Below are 23,607 nucleotides of genomic sequence, written 5' to 3'. Positions count from 1 at the left end.
CATTCATTAAAGTAAACAGGAGTAATTCGAATGAAATCCCTGGCACAGATTTAACTAATATGGAATAAGGAAAGAAAAAAGTGGAAACTTTAACACAGAAGGGTGAAAAACTATTCAACCTTAGCTAAAAATTAAACGTAGGTGAATATAAATAAAAAAAGGAAGACAACTTCTATATCCATTTCTTTTTACAGATTATGTTTTATTTAATAAAACCGCGTATACAAGCCATATGTATGATATATCCGATTGACCTAAATCTAGGTTACAATTGTAATCCGATAACTGAAACCCAGCTCTCAACGACGCTCGTTTTTTAAATTTTTCGTTAATACAAACTTCTTGGTTTAGGTATTAAAATCAAACATATAAAAATGAAATTTTTTTACAAATTTTAAATGCAATCTTTACAAACTCTTTCTGTCCGGTTTATATTCTGATTTGGTGTCAAATACTGCATCTTGTTTAGAAGAACTGAGGTAAAAAAATCAGATAAAGGAGTGCAAAGAAGGCCTTTTAGGCTGTGGTATTACGGATTCAACTGTTATTCGTAAAATTTAGTTGATGTTTAGCCATTTTAATTATTTGTTTTATATATTGTAATTTTTGTCTTAATCGATAATCTTTATCTCACTCATTTCTTTCCTTTTTTTGAATTGACCGATATCGTTTGCCTTAATACATGATCTACCAATCTAGTTCTTCAAGAACTTCTAGAAAAAATTAAAACAATTTATTTTTCCAACTGTTTGCCTCATAACCTTTTCACTTTGAATTTTATCCAAACTTCAATTCTTTGCTTTTTTGGCTTTTAAATTGTCGATGATTACTACTATCATTGTAGTCTACCTTCATTCTGAGTAATTTTAATTTTTAAATGTATATGTGATACTAGTAAACTTCTTTTCTGATTACATATTACATATGTATTTCCGTCTAAAGCCTTCATAATTTAGCCTATATTTTTTATTTAATTTTATTCCCTGTGTAAGTAAATTCTTTTCCTTCTGGTACACATTTGTATTCCTATACAAATATTTAAATCAACAACATCAAATTATCCGATATTTTTGTTTTATTTTTATTATTTTTACGCTTAAAAATAAACAGGAAATCTAGCTACATTTCCATCAAAAATAGCATCACGAATTGTAACGTTTTTACTTTCTCTCCTTGGATAGTCATCTTAGTCTCGAAATTTTCTTTCGAATTTTTTATCTCTAGATATAGGCTACTTAAATTAATAAATAAACAAAATGAGATCCTAAATAATAATTTGATAACATGATATATCATAAAACAAAGAGCATTAGCTAAAAGTAACAGTTAAATTTACTATAGTATCATACCTGTAGAAGAAGGAGGATCTTCTCTTCTCATACCCCAACTTCCAGAAAGATTCAAAGCAACCAGTGGACGGCTACGTATCAACCCAGCTATGGCTTTAAGCCCATCTCGGCCGCAACCAAGATGTGGAAGATGTAGAACAGTGACTTGAGGAGCTTTCTGAAGAGCGGAACAAAGTTGTGCTACTTGAGCTGTACCAAGATTTAAGTCGAGTACGAGTTTACTTAAACTAGGACTAGCGGCGTGCTGTAAACTTTCGGAAAGTGCATCTACTAGACTCTGGAACCTGAAAAAAATACAATTTATGATATGTATATTAAATATTATTTCTTTAAATAATATTGTTGGTATTTTCATTCATGTATAATTTTACCGTTCTATATGATAGTAATCTTGTAGTAAAACTAGAACAAGTTTATACGTAACAAGTTTATATGTACTATTTCTTTAAAATTTAATATTGCCATATAGTGGCAACGTTCTCGTATTGGTTTCAGGTATTATATATTAAGTATTATTCAGAAACGGAAATATACAGATTAATCTCTTACGTTAACCAATCAACTGTACAAACTTATAAATTAAATTCACTACGTTTCACTTTGAATTCTCTAAGCTTCCTCAAGTGACAATTCACACTCATACAATCACCATATAGAATTCTCTTGCCTACGATGAGTGTATGAATGTGTATTGTCACCTGAGGAAGCTTAGAGAATTCTAAGTGAAACGTAGTGAATTTATAAGTTTGTATAGTTGATTGGTTAACCTAAGATATTAATAAAGATAATAGTTTTAAGTAAGATATGTCTTGTTATTATATATATATTAAAGAACATGTCGTGACTAATTCATAATGAACGCCCTGCAAAAACTACTGAAGATAAATTGATGGAAATTTGTGTACATGTTGTTCTAACGGCGTAGGTATCATAATTCCTTAATAAGACATTTTTTGAAATTCCGAGTTAAGGGTTAAAATGGAGTAACAATCAAATTTACAATTTTTTTTAACTCCTCGGTTACAAATGAAGACATCGCTTGATTTTTGATGTGTGTAATTTTCATGTGAATATCTAAAAATCAATTTCTAGATTTTTGAAATTGGAGTTTAACGGGTTAAAATAATCGTTTTTTTTGGACCTGGAAATTTTTTGAATTTCTCAGTAACAAACGAAGATATCAACTTGACTTTTGGTATGGGTAATCTTCATTTGAATATCTAAAAAACATTCTAGATTTTTTGAAATTCCATCTTGAAAGTGATGAAGATATGTTAAAAAACTTCCAACAATTATTGTAAATTTTTCCCATTTCTGATTATGCTAAACGAGATATTCAGTAGCTTAAGGCTTTCAAATACTCTTCAGATAAATATCTAAAACCCATTTTCGGGTTTTCTGAATTTTAGTATTTTAAAGGATAAAAAAACATAAAAAGTTATTTACGTTTCAATATTTTTCTACCACTATTGAATCAGTCTTTATAAGATTTGGTAACATTGTGATTGTAATATATATGTTTGTAATTTTGATAATGTATTTCGGAAGCGAAGCTGCGACCGGAAATCTAAAAACCTATTAGTGGGTTTTGTACTGACCAAACTGTTGCTCTGAAGAAATTACAATACACTGACAATTTTAATAAATTGAACAAACTTTAATTTTTATTTATCATTACTATTCTCACAAGTATGAGTTAAATGAACGAGAGACATCTCCTGACCGCGACACGAAACACAACTAACCATATCGCGCCGGCGAAGCCACGACGGGGATGCCAGTTGTTTTATATTACAATTTCAATGTTTTTAATAACTGTGAAAATTAAAAATCACTGTAGGTGCCAAAATTATTTATCACAGTTTCTTTTCTTTACGAGTAATAATGTCCAATACACCTGCAGCATTGCATGGAAACTGCTCACAAAAATAGTTTATTAGAACAATGGTTTTTAAAAAAATGTACGTAATAAATAGGAGTTACACCTAATCTCGTTATAGCCTGTTTGTTTTAAATTCGTACAATATTTCAATTATTAGAATGTTATCTCAATTGTTCTGTTATTTCCTTACTTAAAATTGTATTCATGATCAGAGATATCTTTTTGATTGGCTTAGGGCTCATGTTGTTTTTATCGTATAAGATTATTTACCCAACCTATAAAAAGGCGTGATTCTACCCGTCATTGTAGACTGTCCGGATTGGAGGTTTAAATTAAATTTTCTGCTTTCTATTGTGTTTACCTGTAAAACAACTATTAACAGTTATTTAATTACGAGAGATTATCTCTAAAGTTAAGACCGTTTCATTGTAAAATAATTTATTTAAAAGACTATACATTTTTTAAATTTTTCTTAAACTATATACTAGCACTCTCTCCGGAAACAAGGAGTACTATTGACGCCGTATCCCTATTTCCGTACTACTTCTACTTTTCGTTAATTTAATTTAATATTTCTTTTAATTTGGTTTAATATTGCTTATAATAGATATCGCAAATAAAGAAAGAAATTCAACGTTCCAACTTGCAGTATCGTAACGAACCACGCTTCTAATTAGTCACACTCAAATTTTTCGACCTTAAATTGAATTTAACTCAAGAATGACTCAACCAATCTTTTATCAATTTTTTACAAATACCACTTCAGATACACTGCTACAAAATATCTAAATTTCAATGAAATTGATCTTGTAGTTTTGGAGATCATATAAAGAAACGCCAATTTAAGTAAAAGGTATTTTCGTACTCTTCATATCTCAAAATGTAAAGAAAATTTATTTTCATCTCTACTGCAACCGTACGGCTGCAAGTAATACTCCAAAAAATTGAACTACAATCACCTGTAATAATTTATAAAGCCTCAATTAATTTTTTTTTTTTAGAAAAAAATATTCTTTATTATATAAAAATACTATGTAGAAGGGCGGTGGAAAAATATCGCCTCAATTTTATGATAGCCTAGCGTAGGCAATAAAAATGCAATGACCTTTTAACTATTAAAACATAATTATTGAATAAGGTAATTAAGTTTTTAAATAAACACAAAATATTTAAAATCTTAATAAATTTACATTAAAAAATAAAATAATTTATTTAAAAAAATAAAAAATAATATGCTCAAAAAATAAATGAAAAAAAAAAACTATTTTTCTATAAAAATTATAAAAGGAACCAAATGTAGATCATTTTTGTTTTAACAAATCTTTTCTTCGAATGGTATTCACTACAGCTTTCTAAGAACCATAAAAGTTTACTGCAAATGTTTCCATTATTCGAAGAATGTACCGCTAAGAGCTCTGTCCTGTTTTCGCTAAATTTGATAAACTGATCCAGCACATTGGTTATGGCCTCCTACTGTTGAGGGGGATAGATTTCTACTGGGTGGTGAATTGGAAGGGGAGACAAAAGAAACGCCCTTAAGAGCGAAGAGGAAAGCTCATAAATGAGCTTCCCTTTTGCTTCACGCTGTCAATGCTATAAAAAAATATTTATATTATACTACAAAAAGAAAAAAGATTTACTTTTATTTTGAGATTCTTTTGGAATGATATAGAAAATGCAAAAATAAACTAGAAATATATTTTTTATAGACTACTGCTTTAAAATCAATAAAAAACATGATTAATTCTGAATACTCGCACATGGAAAATATATTAAAAACGATATTAAAGACATTATTTTAAACAAACGGTACGAAGTAAACTTGTATATTAAATGTATACTAACATATAAAATTTAGGAGTTATTAAATAATGGTATTAGATTTATAAAATAAAATATGTTGGAATGTGTGGGTTGTGAACATAGAATTTAATAAATTATTAAAAGAATTCGTTTGGAAAATATTATACGGTATAATCAACGTTAAAAAAATATCTTGATAACAGGAAGAACATTTTAAATCTTAGGTGCATCTAGGTCAAGAAAGCATCTCTGAAAATTTATGACCCCTGAAATTTTCTTATCATAGAAATATAAATTTCTACAGAGGATTAGAGATCTATTCTTGTATGAAACTGCAAAATGTTGCTAATCCGTAAACTTTCCCTAATCTCTTCGATAAGAAGAAAGAAAAAAATAAGAACAGTAAACTAAAGATAGGAAGAAAGAATTATAGTGTAAAAAAATAAGTAGATGAGAAATTTTAATTTTTAAACATATAGTGTTAACTGATGTACTATATAAATGATAAGGTCTAACAAACCTGTGAATGATTTTCAGGTTACAAACGCCTGAAGCTCTTGGAAACATTTATATTTTACCACTAATAATTTCTCAAGTACTGTTTCCGGTCAACGATCCGTTGTTGGGTTCTAATTTACAGTACATCCTAATCTGTCGATCCATCGATGTAACAATCTACAGGTGTACCTATTGTAAGAGATAAGGAATACCTACCGAATCAGGAATGCTGCATTAGATATTTGAAGCTTCTAGAATTTTATAAGAATCAATTCTGAGTACGGGAACTCTTGTAAATTTTACCTTTGTGTTTAACTATTTTATCTTTCTTAAAAGAAAATTGTGCAAAAAATAAAATCAATCGTGTATCTGCAATAATTTTTACGTAAAATTGACAAAAAATTTTAAAATTATCATTCTAATTTAATCCAAAAAAATTACAATGGAATTGTAAATTGTGCGGTAAGAGTCTCGTAGATATCATTCTTTCCGCTCAAAAACAAAAATTTCTGCAATATAAATAAAACCGTTTTTAACAAAACGATACTGATATCAAAAAAGATGAAACAGCTTCTGATTGATATTATCAAAATCTGTTATTAATTCAGAATTTTGTTGAAAAAAAAATACATGTTAAATATATGTTTTCAACTTAATTATTCATTTCACTGTTAGGTTAGGTTATGTCTAGAACTGTAAACGTAGTTCGTTGACTTCATCGTCTGTAGACTCTTACCGACGAAGCTCTTACAAACTTTGTGATTATAGCAAAAATCACGGTTTTTAAGCAGCTTTTTCACAATGGTTGATCTTAAAAATTTACCAAACAAAAAACCGGTACAGATAAATGTTTTTAATTTTATGGAGTCATAAATTTTGCTTTTTTTCAATTTCATTGAAATTTATTCAGTTAATATAATTTTTGACAAAACATTTATACCCATAATTATATTTTAAACTATGAATAAACTTAGAATGTTTTCGCAGGAAAGTAACTAATAAATCATATGTTTTTAGAATGACGAATTATTATGACGTTTATCTCATGCAGCGATTGTTGAATCCAAGCTCTGAGTAGTTGAACAGTGGTATATGGGACTGACGAGGATGCAAGTACGTGGGGTAACAGGGCTAATAGTATTCATAATACAGAAATTAGTCAACTTTGATTAATGATTCACATAATAGCGCATTTCAGTCAGTTAATAGTAGCTATCATTACGAAGACAACTATAGTAAAACATTACTCATAGAAACGTATTCCCCTCAACAATACGGACATACTGTATCCCTTCAACTGCTTTTAGTGCTATTTGACAAGTATCTCTCACTTAGAGGATTATTATAGCGGACCATTTTAGGAGCAATTTTTTATTACAAACGTATACACATATGGATTGTTTGTAAATTAAGGGTTGTATTATTAATTATAAATGATCTCGATCAAGAAAAATCAAAATTCAGGAATAATTACTTGATCGATGGCAAATACTTTTCGCCTGTTATGAACTTAAAAAACGGTGAGATTATAAATATATAGCATTTTTATAACTTACCTGTCATGTGCGCTATCTTCTAAACAAGTAATGACCAATTCAAATGTATGAAGACGAGCTTTCGGTAGAGTAGTCTTGACATATACAGCAAGACGTTCCACTTCAGAAGAAGTAAATTCATGTCCTAATAAAGAAGAGATTCTTACAAGTCTAACACTATCATTAGCCGAGAGAGCAGCAAAAAATGAATCTAGTAATTGCTCGCAATCGGCTCCTTTATCGAACTGAAAAACAAGTTCTAACGCTTCTAAAGTGCACGCATCACTACGAAGCACACTGGCCCATCCCTCCAACTCTAAAGGTGCAGTATGAACTAGAGGCATTGGTACTCTTGTTCCAAGACCTGGATTCGAACAGATAGGAGAACCGCTAGTAGCCCCGACTAATCTGCTAATCGCAGCAACATTCAAATCCGACGGACCGGCTGCTTGTAAAAGAGTGAATAACGTTCTGGTTGGAAGATCTAAAGGGCTGAATTGATAAAATACTAAATGACCTTTACGCCCTAATAAACCGAGTAAGAAACGTAGAATCAACACTGTACTTGCAGCCGCATTTCCAGCGTTAAGTCCGGGTAAATCTTCCAGTTCTCTTCTGAGGATATTAGCGTAATGCACAATAGAAGAAATATAATATGCTGCAAGAAATTCAGCCAATGATCTATGGATCGGTGTATAGTAATCTGGTCTTTTCTTTTGACTATGACTTCGTCCAAAATTAAGACCCCGCATTAAGAAACCTAATTCTGTGATTTCTAAACCTCCTCCTCGACAATGGGTCCTAAAACAAATGATAAAATAGTAAAGTTAGTAATTATTTTTGAACACATACATGTCAAATAAAGTAATACATTTTCTATATTATAATTTGTTGCTATGATCTGAAGGATTTTAAATATTTTTCAGATTTTTAACATTGGGAAAATTTTATTGAAAGTTGAATTATGTTACGTTTTTTTTTTTTTGTCTTCAGTCATTTGACTGGTTTGATGCAGCTCTTAATTAATTATGTTATATAATTATGTTATAATTATTTTTATTTGATTGTATTTATTTTTTTAATATTTTTTCTTAAACCATATAAGTAATTCTACTTAAAATTAACAAAATAAAAATATTCTCTATTTTTTATTCTTTATTCTTAATTCATAGGCTCTATTACATATCTATATTCTTTCCCTCCCATCTAACGTTCAAATCCAAAAAAATATTTTTTTCAATCCAGTCGTTAAAATAGTTATATTTTTTTTGTTTTACATATATTCTTCTCATAAATTGTTATATTACTGATATTTTCTTCAATTTTATTTATTATATTTCTGTAAATGGAAAGGCACAGAAATCATTTACATATCAAACATATGATAAATCTTTTTATAACCTTTTTTTAATCAAGAAATATGTAAATATTCCTCCTTCTATGAATATAACTTTCATTTAGATCAACAACTGGCTTAAAAGGTAAGAAACATTACCTCTTAATACGAAAAAACTTTTCCAAACAATGTCTTCTTTCTATAAAAGAAGCTTTAACAATGCTTTCACTGGACACTGAATTACTTGAAGACTAATTCGTAAGGTGATACACACTTTACCTCCCATCTGGAAATGTTTAACTTATAATCCTTTTATATGACTTAATAATCAAGCCTCTGTTATTTCTTTCCAATAAATTGTGTTATTACTTATAAGGCAGTGGACAAACTCAAAATAGGAATCATTTAAAGTGGTCTCGGAAGGTAGGAAATTGCTGAATTGAGCGTATTCCTCTTTATGACATAGCAAACAATTAAGAGGAAAAATTTAAAACTTAATGAGGATTGAAACACGAACATTGAAACATATTAGATACATGAACAGATTGAACATTATTAAAAGAAAATTTGAATTTAATATTATTACATAATTTATTCGTAAATTTGAGAAAGTGTGACCGTTAACCATTAAATAATTTTCTTACAATCTTAATAAATTAATAAAAAAAAAAAGATAATTATGTAAAGTTTTTTGTTTCAGGTGGAAAATTTCAAAAACACTTCATGTAAATTAAAAATTTTGTGTATTAAATATATAAAGGTATCGTGTGTGTGTGTATGCGAGTAAGCACATACGTACAAGCTGAGATTTTACATCATATTTTCAAAAAAACTACAGTAATAACTTTCAATAATATAATAACTATGTGAAACTTTTCTTCTTTAGCATAATAAAATAAAAAAAGAATACCTAATTAAAAATAATCGTACAGGCTAAATACTCCTCCATTCATAAGCTCAAAAAAAAAAAAATACATACGTATGAATAATAACTTCATCACATACTCACTAAAATGACGAATTTTTCAGAAAATAGTGTCCATATTTTTATTAAAAAGAATTAAGGCTAAAATTTGAAAAAATCCAAGATTTCGAAGTTTGCATCTACCAAACTTTCAGTTTTAATACTGAACGATAACGAGTGGTGTTTTTTTGATAACAAGAGTAGGGTTCTGTTTTCAGTTGATAACAATTGAGTACAGTTCAGAAAGGACTTGAAATAATATGGTCTGTTCCAAGAATATTATGCTAGAATATCCGGAACATATCGTGTGAGGTTCCATATGTAGTATACTGCAGCTTATAATACGGTAGAAGAGAGTTAACAGGTGCAGTGATGAGTGTTAGCGTGGAATATAACAGCAAAAAAGTAAGAGAGGTTCACTGTAGTTCAGAAACATTGCATTGATTTGTTTCCAGCGGCAATATCTAAAATGAAGAAAGCTTTTATTTAAGAGTTAATCTTCTAATAGGAAAAGATACTTTAGGAAGAAAAAAATGATAGAAAAACAATTTTGAAAAAAATTAAAGAATATGTAACAGATGAAAAAAATTATTGGATCGTTATGCCATTTGTAAAAATACTTTCAGTATTTTTAAATAGTTTATACATTTTTTGTAATATGTACTGATTGTATGAGAAAAGTTCCTTAGCTATGGAAAAAATGCTCGAAAAATCTAAGAAACCTAAATAAAGGAAAATAAATTGAACAACAAGGGTTAAAATTTAACTCGCTATTTAAAAATTCATATTTATATAGTCATGTATGAGAAAGTAATCTATTTATCGGTTTTCATAATTGATTTTATTAATACCACTTGTGTTTCAAGTTTTTTGTTATTTTAAATTTTCTATTGTTAGAATAAATAATATTCTGCTAGTTACCTTTAAAGTAGGCATCATAAAAACAATATAAATCATTATGATTTCTTTTTTTTTAACGGTATATATTACGCATGAGAAAGTATTTTTGGTTCAATTATTTGTTTACCTGTATAATAAGTATGATAATAAACTGAATGCTAAATTTTTTGTTATTTATATATCAGATGTATTAATTAATAAAGTATTTGTATATGTAGAAATTATTTTCAAGTTATTTGAATTCTTATGACTTAAAAAATGGAAAAAATGAATGATAGCAATAATGTGGAAAATAATAAGCTTTGCCCTGAGGTAGATAATCCCCACGTCCGGAACACAACATCTATGTTCCACGTCCAGGGCGGCAACAGCTGTACCTTTGTACATCACATATAGCTGGCTAACGGGGTTCCGAGTAAATTCCTCGGTTATGCTTTGTTAAGTTTGACCTGGTTCCAACTTCAGGTCACTAAACGGACAGGATTTTTGGCTACCTGCAGAAAATGGAATAACAAACGATTTTGGAAATGGATTCATACCACTCTTAGAGCTGGCGATGTGGCGGCCAGGGTCAATGTTATTGCAGGTGTAACGGAGACCCTTCCGTTGTCCACATGCCCCCTGCGATGGCAAGCATGTAGCAATGGTGCCCATGTATGTCGGTGCATGGGAGCTCTGAAAGCTTCGGTGAGTAGGAGCCTGGAGTCAGTGCAGAGACTGCGCATCCGCTCTCTGCCAGGATATATGCCGGTTCCACCGGAGTACCGGATCGGACCTCCAAGGTTAGTAGCCCTGGAGTGGGGGTGTACCCCGGCGGCTAGCCTTGCTACAGAAGGGATCAATGTTCATGAATTTTCCAGAACAAACTAACGTGGCAGAGGGTGCACGTAAACACCCTCGTTTAGAAACCGCCGATTCGCCACAAGCGAAGAGGAAAAAAGTAAGGAGAGTGATAAGATTAGAAAAGATGCTGATAAAATCAGTAAAGATTTAAGAAAAGCTTTGTTTGGAAATAATGTTCCCAAACCAAGATTTTTGGTCATTACAAAAGAGAATGGTAACTTCCAAAAGGTAAGTCCATTCTTAATTGCTAGAGAGATTACAAATTGTGCTGGTGGTCCTGTCAAGGAAATCCGTAAGACGTTTAACGGATTACATGTCGAAACTATAAACGACATGCAAAGCCAGAAAGTCCAGGCGTTGAAGAAGATCGGTGAATTTGCGGTTACTGTCCAACCGCATAGTACACTTAATTCATCTAGAGGTGTTGTTGTTTGCCGTGATCTTCTTAACTGTACTGAAGAAGAAATAGTGCAGGAAATGTCTAGTCAGGGAGTGACACATTGTCGCAGACTTTCTATGAGACGAAATGGTGAGATTCTTCCTTCGGCCTCTCATGTTTTGACATTCAATAGGCCAAATCTTCCTGAAAAGGTACGAGCTGGCATCCATCGGCTTGATGTACGGGCATTTATTCCGCAGCCGATGAGATGTTTTAGGTGTCAACGTTTCGGACACACTGCAGCTAGATGTGAAGCGCAGGAGATTTGTATATGCGGAATGAAGATACATGAGGGTGATCCATGTAAAGACCCTCCAGTCTGCATTAATTGTAAAGGGCACCATAACTGTCGATCCAGGAACTGCCCAGTATACAAATCAGAAACAGCCATTCAGGAGGTTAAAACGCTTCAAAAAGTCAGCTACCCTGAAGCGAAGAAGATTGTAAACCTACGTACACCTAGACCATCGACTACATACGCAGAAGCAGCTGCTGCTCCCCCTACACCTAAAATCAACGTGGAGCAGTTGCTTAATACGATGACACCAAGTCTCGCGACAATGATAGAAAGAATCATTGATTCCAAGATCGAGTCGACTCATCAGATACAACAAAGTAAACATGAGAAGGCTCATTCCCGGACTGACGTCGCCGACAGAAGACCCGTACCAGCGCAGTTTAAAAAACCGGCAAAATCTTCGATTATAACTCCAGCAATAGACGTAATGAAGAAAAATCTTGATTTATCCGACAAAGATCTAAAGATCACCCCGACGACGAGTCATATAGCTAAGGATACTGTGACAAGAGTACAGGAAAAATCTGCGTCAACCAAAATGGAGGTGCAAGTAACTATCGAAAAAGCACCAGACACAGACGATATTAAAACTGTACCTACAGAGGCCCCAAAAGCTCAGAGAACAACTGTGGCGAGAGCATCTGTATCAGCCGGCCCAAGCACAGCCCTAAACATTGAATCAAGTTCATCAGCCGCCGAAAGTGCATCGGTTGCAAGTTTAGACTCAATTGCAACGATGCTCACAGCACCATTGAAGCTTTCATCACCTGATGTAAGCCGGCGAACGTCATTGGCGTCAGAAAGAGAAGACGATGCCATGTCTGAAGCCTCAGACACTCTGTCGTCGGAAGTTGAGGCCGTTCGCAGAATGGAAAAACGTAAGAAAGGATGGCCAAAAGGAAAGCCTAGGCGGTAATTTGTTGGATTTTAAATTAGAAGATTGAAATTTTGAACACTTATTTTCTTCATGGAAATATGAATTAAAGAACCTTTTTTTTATTTTTTTTTTGAAGTGGGATGGGGCTAATGACCAAAGTAGTCGATGCCCCTAAAAACCTAAAAAAAAAAAAAAAAAAAAAAAAAAACAAAAAAAAAAAAAAAAAAAAAAAAGCTAATTTTTAGGATAAAATTAAAAATAATAGCTTAAAAAAACACACTTAAATTAATGAAATATATAAAATTTATTTATTTACCTAATTTCTACATCGGTGTATGAGAATCTATCTTCTTTAATACACGTTAAAGCTAATTTTCCAAATTCAGCCAGCAGTTTTTTGCAATGACCAGGAAGATCTGATGAAGATGTATTTAATGTCGTGTTGAGAACATCACCACGTTTGATTAGACTACGTCTAATAAGGCACTTAAATAAGGACTGATGTAATTCTAAAGAGTCTGTCGGTAGATAACCACAATCTTCATCGTAAAGAACACAAAGCACGAGCCAACCGAGTGGCCAACAGGCGAGGGGTTTCAGAACATTCGGACTGGCGGAAACGGTATCTAGGAACCGATTAATATGATGCTGATCCTTACTGGAAGAAAAGAACGATGAAGTCAGTCTTTGAACGTGCACCCAATCTAACCCGAGTAACAATATTCGTCTTTGTACAAAACCGATAAGATCTGAGCTCCATCCGGGGCAACATGTAATAAGTATACGACACTCAGGAAATATTCTCCCTTCCAACAAGTCCAATGCATCCCCTAATCCTTCACGACCACTTTCTAGGCCAAAACCTCGGACGGCTTCATCATAACCGTCTAACACAAATAGCAATCTGTCTTCCAATAGATGAAGAGTCTTCCAGATCTGTAAAAATCCTGACCCCGTACTTCCTTTCGGTAATAATTCTTTTCCTAAATAATGACAAAGAGATCCTCCGCGTAATTCTCGAAGCGGTACGAACAGAGCTAATTGGATGGACGGATCTTCTTGAGTTGCCCATGAATGTAGTACCCTTAACGCTAGAGTTGTTTTGCCAGCACCCGGGCTACCCTCTATTAAGACACGTCTTGGAGCTTCATGGACCACACCTTCGCTAGTCTGTAAAAAAAAGAAAAACAAATAAAAAAATTATAATAATGCAAAGGAATTTAAAATATAGCTTTTCGAGGTTGATGTATTCCTTCAACATTTTACTCTAAAGTAAACGTGGGTCAGCTAATTCGATGATTTTAGAATATCATTTTAATTAAATCACCAAATGTTTTAGCAATTAGAAAAATTTTGATGAAAATCAACTATTTCAGTTGGAAAAATCCCTTAAAAAAATTAATGGATTTATTCAGACAACCTTTTAAATGCTACTTATTTTTAATTACATGGATAACCAAAAATACATGTAATCGCTAACACCAAAAACTAAATAATACCGAATTATTATAGATTTGATAGAAAAGACTATATAAAAAAAAAAAACTTAAAAAAATCATACAGTCAGACAATTTTATCAATTTAGGCAATAATATCGCCAATACAAATCTGCACAGAAAAGCTGCATAATCGATATAATCACGAAGAATGCGTAAATCTTTACATTGCAGTTGGTTTGAGAAATATTTTAAATTAACATAATTTAGATTATTTAAAATTATAAGTATTTTGGCAGATTACTGTTTACAAAAGCTGTTTCATCAAATAAAATCAAAAATGTAAAAAACATTTGATCAATTTTAATATTTTTATTGATACTTAATGTTTATATTTATTTGAATGAAGTCTGGTTAATCCGACTGGCGAATTCAAATTAACATTAACAGAATTAACCAAGCGATTTATACTTGGCATTTATGTTAAAAGTTGCGTCTATTGTTACTGTAGCCTATATGACTATTCAGCACCTATGATTTACCTACAAGACATAACCCTACTTTAAAGTAATAGACCAAAATATCTCAAGATCTAATCGGTAAATGACTGAATGGAATCAACACGAAAGCACAATACACAAAAATTAAGACGTTATGTTTAAGCGTCTCTACTCGACGATTTCCAACTCCTTAATCCAAAACTCGAGGTTGATAAATTCTTATAAAACCCGCTTGACTATAGAATAGCGAGATTTATTGTTGTTCCAATAACTCAAATACGTTTCAAATCGTATTTTTTTAAGACCAAATAAATGCACCCTCTTATGTAACAAATTACATTATATTTTGACTTTTGTCAACGACAAATTGACTAGAATATAGTTTTAAGGATAAACTAAATCGTAACGCTAACCGAATAAATATCAACTTAAACTCACCAAATTTACCAATCAACCCTATAATAAGCCCTGTCTATTTAAAATTTGTGTTAGTTTAAATTAATTAACATTTAATTCCCGTTGTAGTGCTGTCGCTGAGCAGTAGTCCCTCAAAGTCTTTTAAAGCTATTTTTAATTTTACAGTAGTAAATAAAATCTAATTAAAAAAAAAATCAGGGAAGTATTACAGAAAGTATAAAATAGCTTAAAATTTTATACATATTTTTAAAGGTGAATAATTAAATCAATGTAATGAAAATTTTACTAATAATAAGTAAAAAAGAAATAAAACATATTATTTGCCTCGTAATGCTATTAGTCTGTAAAATTCAGGAATTACATTGCATTTCATTAGTAACTAATTTTTTTCTAATTTTCATTATATAAAATTACATAAATTTCATAGCCTAACATAAAGCCCTCATTATTTGTTATAATTATGAATACGATATTCAATCTAGTTCTTTCAAACAATTTAACAACAGACATATTTACCGACTAAATCATTTTGTTACTGTAAATTATTTTACGATTTAACCTTTCGGAATTAACCTTTCATTTTATATTCTGGTTTAATGAACAGAATTTTTGTAGCAGGTGCGCTTTTTCTCGTGATCTCATTTCTAAAGAGTTCTTCCAAGATACGATCTAATTGAATTCACAGTCGTTACACATCAATGGGCTATCATGATTAAATACAATAGTATGTAGAGCATTTCCAGCAAAAATAAAATGAAAACGTGCGCATAGCGATTTATCTCTCGCTTTCTTTCTCTCTCAATATTCTCTATTTTCCAACGTCATTCACCCTATTCAGTGTTTAAAACTGTAATACCTACATTATACATTGGGTTTTTTTATGTAAAAAAAAAGTATTAGTACTTTGTATGTGTAGGGTTTCCAAAAAAGCATCACAGTATTCAATAATGTAATAAATTTTTCTATCTAATGTATCAAGAACTTTTGGGTAATAATGAAGAAAACTATCGATTTCATATAAAAAAACTGAATATTACTAATTGCATTTCTACTAGAATATTTCTAGTTTGGTGGTAATGTGCATCTATACTAAAAGTAGAGTAGTGTTTCTCAACGGTTCGCAGACTTTAAGTATGTTATTACTTTTGGAGTAACTTTAGTCGAAAATACTGTCGATTAGATTCCGTTATAAAAACGTAGTTTCAGAAGTTTAAAAAAATAGATAGCTTAAAAAAGGGGGTAAATGTTTTGGAAAGAGAAAATATAGATCGTATTACGTTGAAGCCGAAGAAAAAAAAAGTTAAACTGTTTCAAAGACATTCATCCGTCATAATTTGAAGCTTAGTTTTCTAAATCCATTGTTAATGATACTAAAGGGGAACATCAGCTCAGACACGAAATTAAACTGGATAGTTGTCTCAAACGTATCGAATTTTCAAATGTGGGACTGGGAGAGATACTCAATGAAGAAAACTTTATACAACATATTACATTCAAAGATCAGGGAATTTTTTTGTCAATGGTTATTTGAATTGGTAGCAAGTAAAAGTTGAATTTGTCCGACGTTCTACAAGTTTGTTGAGTATTAAATAAGAGAAAAGTTACACAACCGTTTTTTTTTGCAAAGAAACCGTGATTACCTTGACATACTACGGCTGCAAGGTTTTACACAAAGTGATGAAAAATACGAAAAGGTTGAGTGCCAAAAGGACGATAAGTCAACGAAAGGCTTCACAATAGTTGAGCTGTAACGGAGGGCCGAATTCCAGACCACCAAGGTGATAAGATCTAATGCTGTTAATTTCTTTCTGGGACCATTAAGGATGTCGTTTATTCTCTGAAAATTAGTGATTTAGACCACCAGTGAAAGGAGATATTTATACGATCACATCAAAAATGATGCACGCAGCGTGGGTAAAAAGGGATATTAGTTTGATATCTTGCTCGAATAGACACATTTAAAAACTTATCACTGCTGTTAGAAACAAGTAACACAGCTTAAACATTTTCTGTACTTTTGTAAAAAAAAAATATCTAGTTCATCGATTAAAAAGTTACCAAAGCTTCAAATGTGACATTTTTTCTGAAACGAAATGTTTAAAAAGTTGTAATTTATTTGTTTTAATTGTGTATTTGTCAGTTATTATACAAACAATTATTACTAGTAAGATGGTCTTGAATAAACAACTTGTTTACTATTAACCTCAGGAACAATTGTTAATCACAGTACAGATAACCACCATATGCTGATGATTTGCATATATTGTCTAAAATTAATTGAATAATCATATTTCATAGGGATGCGAAATACTTTCCTGGACCCGTTAATCTATTCCAAATATTGTTTCAACCTCTTTCGGGGTTTGAAAAGAAAACCTCAAAATATTTTTTTAAGAATGTTGTAGTTGACATTGACCAAAATTAAATTTTCAAATTAAATTCCAAATTTAACTTTTTCCGTGTTTTAACCCTTTTGATTATTTGCGATTACAAGCGGCAAACAATTAAAAAAGATTAAAATATTTACCTTACATTTTTTTTGAAGTAAATAAAAATGGGACAATTGATAGCCCTGAATATGATATTTTATTACCTTACTCAGACACATATACGAATTACAGTTTTATAAATTAATATGACATTTAATAAAAATACGAGTTTCAAAAATAATAATTACCCTGACAGCAGAGAGTATTTGATCTAAGCGAATGTAGTCACGTGGTTCTGAATCAGTCCTCGAGGGAGTGAGAGGTGCCAACTGAAGTGACGGCTCGAAGTTAGCAGCACATGTCGTACCTGGAGGTAACGGTGGAGCCCAAGGCGGAGGGTAAACTGGATCTCTTGAGGCCAATTCACGATAAAACGCTCTGAGAAACCTGAGTAAACGAGCGAGCGGATCTCGTTCTTTGTCAGGGCTTACACCGCCCCCGCGGCGAGATGAGGCTCGAAGCGAGGAGATATAGTGCGCGGGGGCGGCTGGAGCTGGAGCTGGAGGTGGCGAATCTAAAGGTGAACTAGGTGGTGTAGCCAAGCTTCCATCCTGAAATTAAATTATAAAAATTAATTAAATAATTTTTCTTACAACGTCAGTAAAGAATAAATATTAAAGTCATTTTAAAGCTAGTTTTCCTTTTATATAAGAGTAAATTCTTTTCAAAATACCGCTACATGGCTACTCAAAAATAATAAATTCACAAATATAAAATGGAAAAATAATATTAAAAAAAATTTAACCAAATAAATTAAAACCTAACTCTCTACGTCTAAAAACGTAATGATTACAAAATAATTCGGAATAAAATGTATTCGGCTATTTATGACAAGAATGCAAAATAATTATCTTAAAATATAAAAAATATGTTAAACTTAAAAAATGACAGTCATAATATGTAAAATAAAAATCCAATAATTATGAAAAAAAAGAGTGCTGTTTTACACATTTTAACTGTAGAGGTTACAATTTATCTCCTTTCTTAAAAAAGTTAAAAATTACTTATATTCTTATTACATTATTTATGTGTCTCAGCATTTCGATCGGAGGTTTCGGGTTCGAATCCCGGTCAGGCATTGCATCATTTCATACGCTACCAATTTCCACCAGTCTAATGACAATAGCTGTTGATGCCTCTCTTTCATAACAATAAAAAGTCTACATTTTTAAACCGGCTAAATAATTATAAAAATATTCCAGGGTTATACAATAATATATATATATATATATACAGTCCGTCGCACAGGAAAGGTGACTGATTTTGATTTTATATTCGCGTAACTGCTAGTGCGATCTGTGAACGGATGCATGAATTAACTAGTGCTGTATTCCAACTACCTTCCGTTTTAAATTTAACAGCGCTGGCATCACAGACTGTTCGTAATAACCAAAACTTTAACAGTTAGTTTTGAACTTCGGTCGTGAATGGAGCAATGGAGCAACGTGCAAACATTAAGTTTTGTTTTAAATTGGGTAAAAGAGCCACAGACACTTTTAAAATGATACAAACTGTTTATGGTAGTGAAGCAATGAATGGTAAAAATATTTTTTTGTGATATGCAAGGTTTCGTGATGGTAGAGAGGGCATTGAAGATGATCCACGTCCTGGAACATCATCGACAGTTCGACTAGAAGAAAATGTTCAAAAAGTGGCTGAAATTCTTCGAAATGATCGTTGCGCATCTATCAGGTTAATTGAGGAGATCACTGGAATTCCTAAAACAACTGCGCATCGCATTCTAACTAAAAATTTGCGCAAAAAGAAGATCTGTTGTTGCTTTGTGCCCCACTCACTAACGATCAAAAAGATTGCAGATTGGACCACCGCAGAGACATAAAAAGATCGGCCGCTAGGGACTCAGACTTGTCCTTGCATCGTAACAGGTGATGAAACATGGTGTTTTCAGTATTTCGAGGGTTTTCATCGTTTCGACACGATTTCAGATATCCAGAGGGCTACAACCATGGTACTGCAGACAATTTCAAAGGTTGAGTATCAGAATTGTTTCGAACAATTTTTCCAACACTTCCAATTGTGCATTCACTCACAAGGAGCCTATTTTCAATAAAAAGTCATATAAACAAGTCTTGTATTTTATTTCACATGAGTCACCTTTCCTGTGGGATGGGCTGGATATGTATTCATAAAACGTTAACACAAATAACAGACAGACCTACTTCTAAGAGGCAAATTAAAAATTTGTTCATCATAATTTAAATCTTTTGGAGTAGTGGGACTCACAGAGTTGACATATAAAAAACCGGCTATTGTATACTATAATAATGGAAATTAAAACTTCTATCATTCATTTAGGTAGTAAGAAACAGTTTTTTCGATTTGTTTGCAGGGCTGACGAAATAAAAAAAAAGCTAGGAAAGTATTGCATAACTTTCCCTATTAATAATAAAAATTAAAATAGAGCCAAAAAATAAGATAACAAATTTGCTTGAATAAAATTTTCTTTAAAATGACTGAAGAAAATTGAAATTGGTTTGTTTCGTGATATTCCTCTTAACGAATTAAAAAAAAAATTAATATGATCAATGTCCAACACAGAAAAATTTGAGCCAAATTTGAGGAAAATTAAAAAAATGCGTGGGAAAATAATAGCTATGAAGTATAGTTAATTTTTTTAGTAAAATGAATTCTGAATTATTAAGAGATACTAATTAAATTTTTGTACAAATGAATCATGGTGTCATATTCTCTCAAGCAGATATTAAAGATATCGATATCTTCCAAAATTCCACTCAACGTAGCCAAAAAAAGTTCATATAAACATAGGTTCGGAGACTCTTCGTTAGCGAATTTCTGCGCATCGCTTAATTTCAATAAAATTAAGCCAGACTGTAATTCTTGGGACCCAAATTAAGGGGTAGACTATTGACTATAGTCGTTAATATTAATTGTCACTTTAACTATAGACTAAGGGGTAGGTCGATTATTGATGTATTGTTTTATACGATTTTTTTATCATATTTTTAAATCTTGATTGTTTATTTTTCTAAAATATTTAATTCTTTTGTTTTGTAATACAAATTTTATTTTGTTTAATACTGGGATAAAATCTGTCACATTTTGATATGTTTCGTTTTTAATAAACTTCAAAATTCTTACTTTTGCATTTACGTTAGAGGACGTTTATACCAAAATCAAAATACTCAACAAGTCTTTTTAAAACGTTTATATGTTTATCACCCATTTAACAAAGTTACTTTACGCCAACATAAAATAGTGTGTTTTTAACCCCCCCCCCCAATCTTTTGAAGTTTACCCGAAATTTCTTGAAAACTTTTAAAAATACAGTTCTGGGATTTTTTTTTGAGTTTTTCAAATCAGATTTAATATAAAACTACTAAATTTACCCCTCAAGTCCCAAAAATTACAGTCTGGCTTAATTTTACCAAAGGCGCAAAAATCAGGTAAAATATTTCGCCAATTCTTTCGCCAGCCAACATTCGCTAACGAAGGGTTTCCAAAGCTAAGTTTATATGAACTTTCTTCTTTATTTGCACCAGGAAAAATTATCCTGAAAATTTGTTAACGTTCTTCGTGAATCATTCTGTATATCAACACAATTATACCGAAATGAAGGTAATATTAAACTCAACAACAGACACATTCATTTCGTTTACTACACATTAAATGTATTTGTAAATATCATTTTACTTTCAGAGAAAGCTATTTTAGCTGGTTCTTCTTGTAACCAAATGTAATCAACTTTATATTCGTTAAAGCGATGAGAAAGATCTGTACATAATATAGTATACTATAAAATAAATGTACCTCTTATGTAAAGAAACAATTACATTCTACTTTAAGAGAATTGGGTGGAAAAATACAAGTTTTAAAAGAAATTTAAAAAAAAATTTACAGAAGAAGAGAATTATTGAAAAGTTTAAAAATAGAACATCATAAATACAATTTAAATAGAATTAAAAAAGAAAAAAACTAGAATTTTGTTGTTTAGATAATCTAAATAAAATGGAAAGTCTTAATTACAAAAGAGACAAAAAGTCGAATATCAGAAACAAAGATAGTTTAAATCTTGAAAAGAAATCTGTTAAATTTTTTTTTGTAGTATTTTATTTACAATTAGATTCCAAATAACAAAACTATTAGTAATTGTATAAAGCAACATGACGTGAAAGAGAGGTATCCAGTGATACCTCCCAAGGCAATGAAATAAAAGTTTGAACAAAGAATAATATAATTAAAGAGTTGATTGGCCATATTTTAACGCATGCAGAAGGAAGGAGGGTGTAAATTCTAAAGTAGGAAATACAAAGATAGCGGAAAATTTTATATAAGTGTACTATATACGCTTAGAGATCAACATGATTAGTGCAGAAAAAGGAATGAAAGTTCAATAAACCAGTCAAATATCAGGTAAAAACACACACACACATATATATATATATATAATCGTATATATCTACATAAATAATACGTATTATAGTATTAATATATGTTTATTCACGAACGTTAAACGTTTAGAGTAGTCGTATTTTTAAAATTATAAGTATTTTAAAAAGTATGTAAAAAAATATGGCAGAAATACAATAATAATATTTCAACCATACACTTGTCAACATACTTTTCATAATAGCTAAAATACAGCTCATATCATGTTGTACGATTTTTAGTCATATGGTAATTCCAAGTAATGAATTAAAACAGATCTAACCACCAAGTACGTTTTACCTCAATTGTTTTTCTTTACTGACAATTTGTTTCGTGTATTGATTAGCCATACTTCATGAATAGTGTATTATTTATGTACTTTTTTAATAGTTTAATCCACGGTATACAGTTCATTAAAGAATGAAACAAAATAATTTCTATTTTTCCTTATTTTTTTGTTATAAGAGCACAATCTTTTTTTATAAAAATTACCAATCCATCTTCGCGAGTTTTGTTTTACATGAAATTTTCATTATGGTCTATTATTATTATTGTTGTTAAATAATGATTTTCGTAATAAACAAGAGTTTAATTAAATACAGTTCATATTTACTTAAGATATCGTATAACGTTCAAACAAACGTACAGATTTAATGACAGTAGTCGGATTAAAACAATTCAATTTAATCAAATCCTAGAACAAATTAAAACACCAGTAAATTAAACACGTTAAAGACCTAATTTGCTTTTTTTATTACATATAAAATTACAGTGCGTTAAATTTTCATCATAACATATATTATATAAATAAATATTATTAATAAAATGTAATAGAGATGATATTTATTAAGAGAGTTTATTGTTGTACGTAGAAAATGTTTTTTTTGGTTTTTAAAAAAATCTAAAATAAGGTTATTTAAGTACCTAAACGTAATAATATATTTACACAATTTGCCCACTAAGAAACAGCACATTTGACCAACGGTGGTTAATCAATACACGAAACAAACTGTCAATAAAAAAAAAAACCAGTCGAGATCAAATTTCCTTGGCGATTACATCGGCTAATTCATTACTTTGAATAACTATACGACAAGAAATCCTTCAAAAGATGTGTATTTTGGGTTTTATGAAAAGTATGTTGAAAAGTATACGGTTGAATTATTATTATTATTATTGTATCTCTGCCATATATTTTTCTGTTATGAGTACTTTCGCAGTGCGTTATTACTTCATTACAATACCTTGATAAATTATTAAAATATTCCTAAAGTTTAAAAGTTATTTTAAACATTAGAGAGAGATAGAGAATGAGAAAATGTCAGAGATAGAGCGATAGAAAGAGAGAGAGAGAGAGAGAGAGAGAGAGAGAAGGAATGAGAAAGCAGACAATCTATTGATTATTTGGTTATCGTATAAAACTAAAAGTTAAAACAAATAAGTAAAACTGAAGAAAAAGATAATAACAATGTCTTCGGTTCTTTCAGCTTTTTCAATATGGCTTTTTTTGAAGCCTGCACCTTATTTATTAACAGTAAATACATTGAAAGAAGCTGTGTATTACTTTTCATTTAGCGTACCACATTTAACATCAAATTTTAAAGATTATTGTAAATGCATAATTTGCTAATTTT

At 30.8% G+C, this 23,607-nt stretch overlaps 1 protein-coding gene across 3 annotated transcripts in view; it reads right to left on the bottom strand.

Annotated features, from left to right (window-relative positions):
- LOC142325204 (uncharacterized) overlaps window positions 1–23,607 on the bottom strand; it is a 188,519-nt gene that overhangs the window by 43,190 nt on the left and 121,722 nt on the right. For all 3 annotated transcript variants that reach the window (XM_075366649.1, XM_075366647.1, XM_075366648.1), the window contains exons 2-5: window positions 17,755–18,117; window positions 13,041–13,894; window positions 7,089–7,868; window positions 1,350–1,633 (exon numbers count right to left, since the gene is read on the bottom strand). In XM_075366649.1, coding sequence (XP_075222764.1) covers window positions 1,350–1,633; window positions 7,089–7,868; window positions 13,041–13,894; window positions 17,755–18,117 — 2,281 coding nt within the window. The remainder of the gene's footprint in view (window positions 1–1,349; window positions 1,634–7,088; window positions 7,869–13,040; window positions 13,895–17,754; window positions 18,118–23,607) is intronic.

Source organism: Lycorma delicatula, chromosome 5 (assembly GCF_047948215.1).
Source record: "Lycorma delicatula isolate Av1 chromosome 5, ASM4794821v1, whole genome shotgun sequence".
Classification (NCBI taxonomy): domain Eukaryota; kingdom Metazoa; phylum Arthropoda; class Insecta; order Hemiptera; family Fulgoridae; genus Lycorma; species Lycorma delicatula.
Note: the sequence above shows the minus strand (reverse complement) of the source record. Positions and strands in the feature narration are given on the sequence as shown.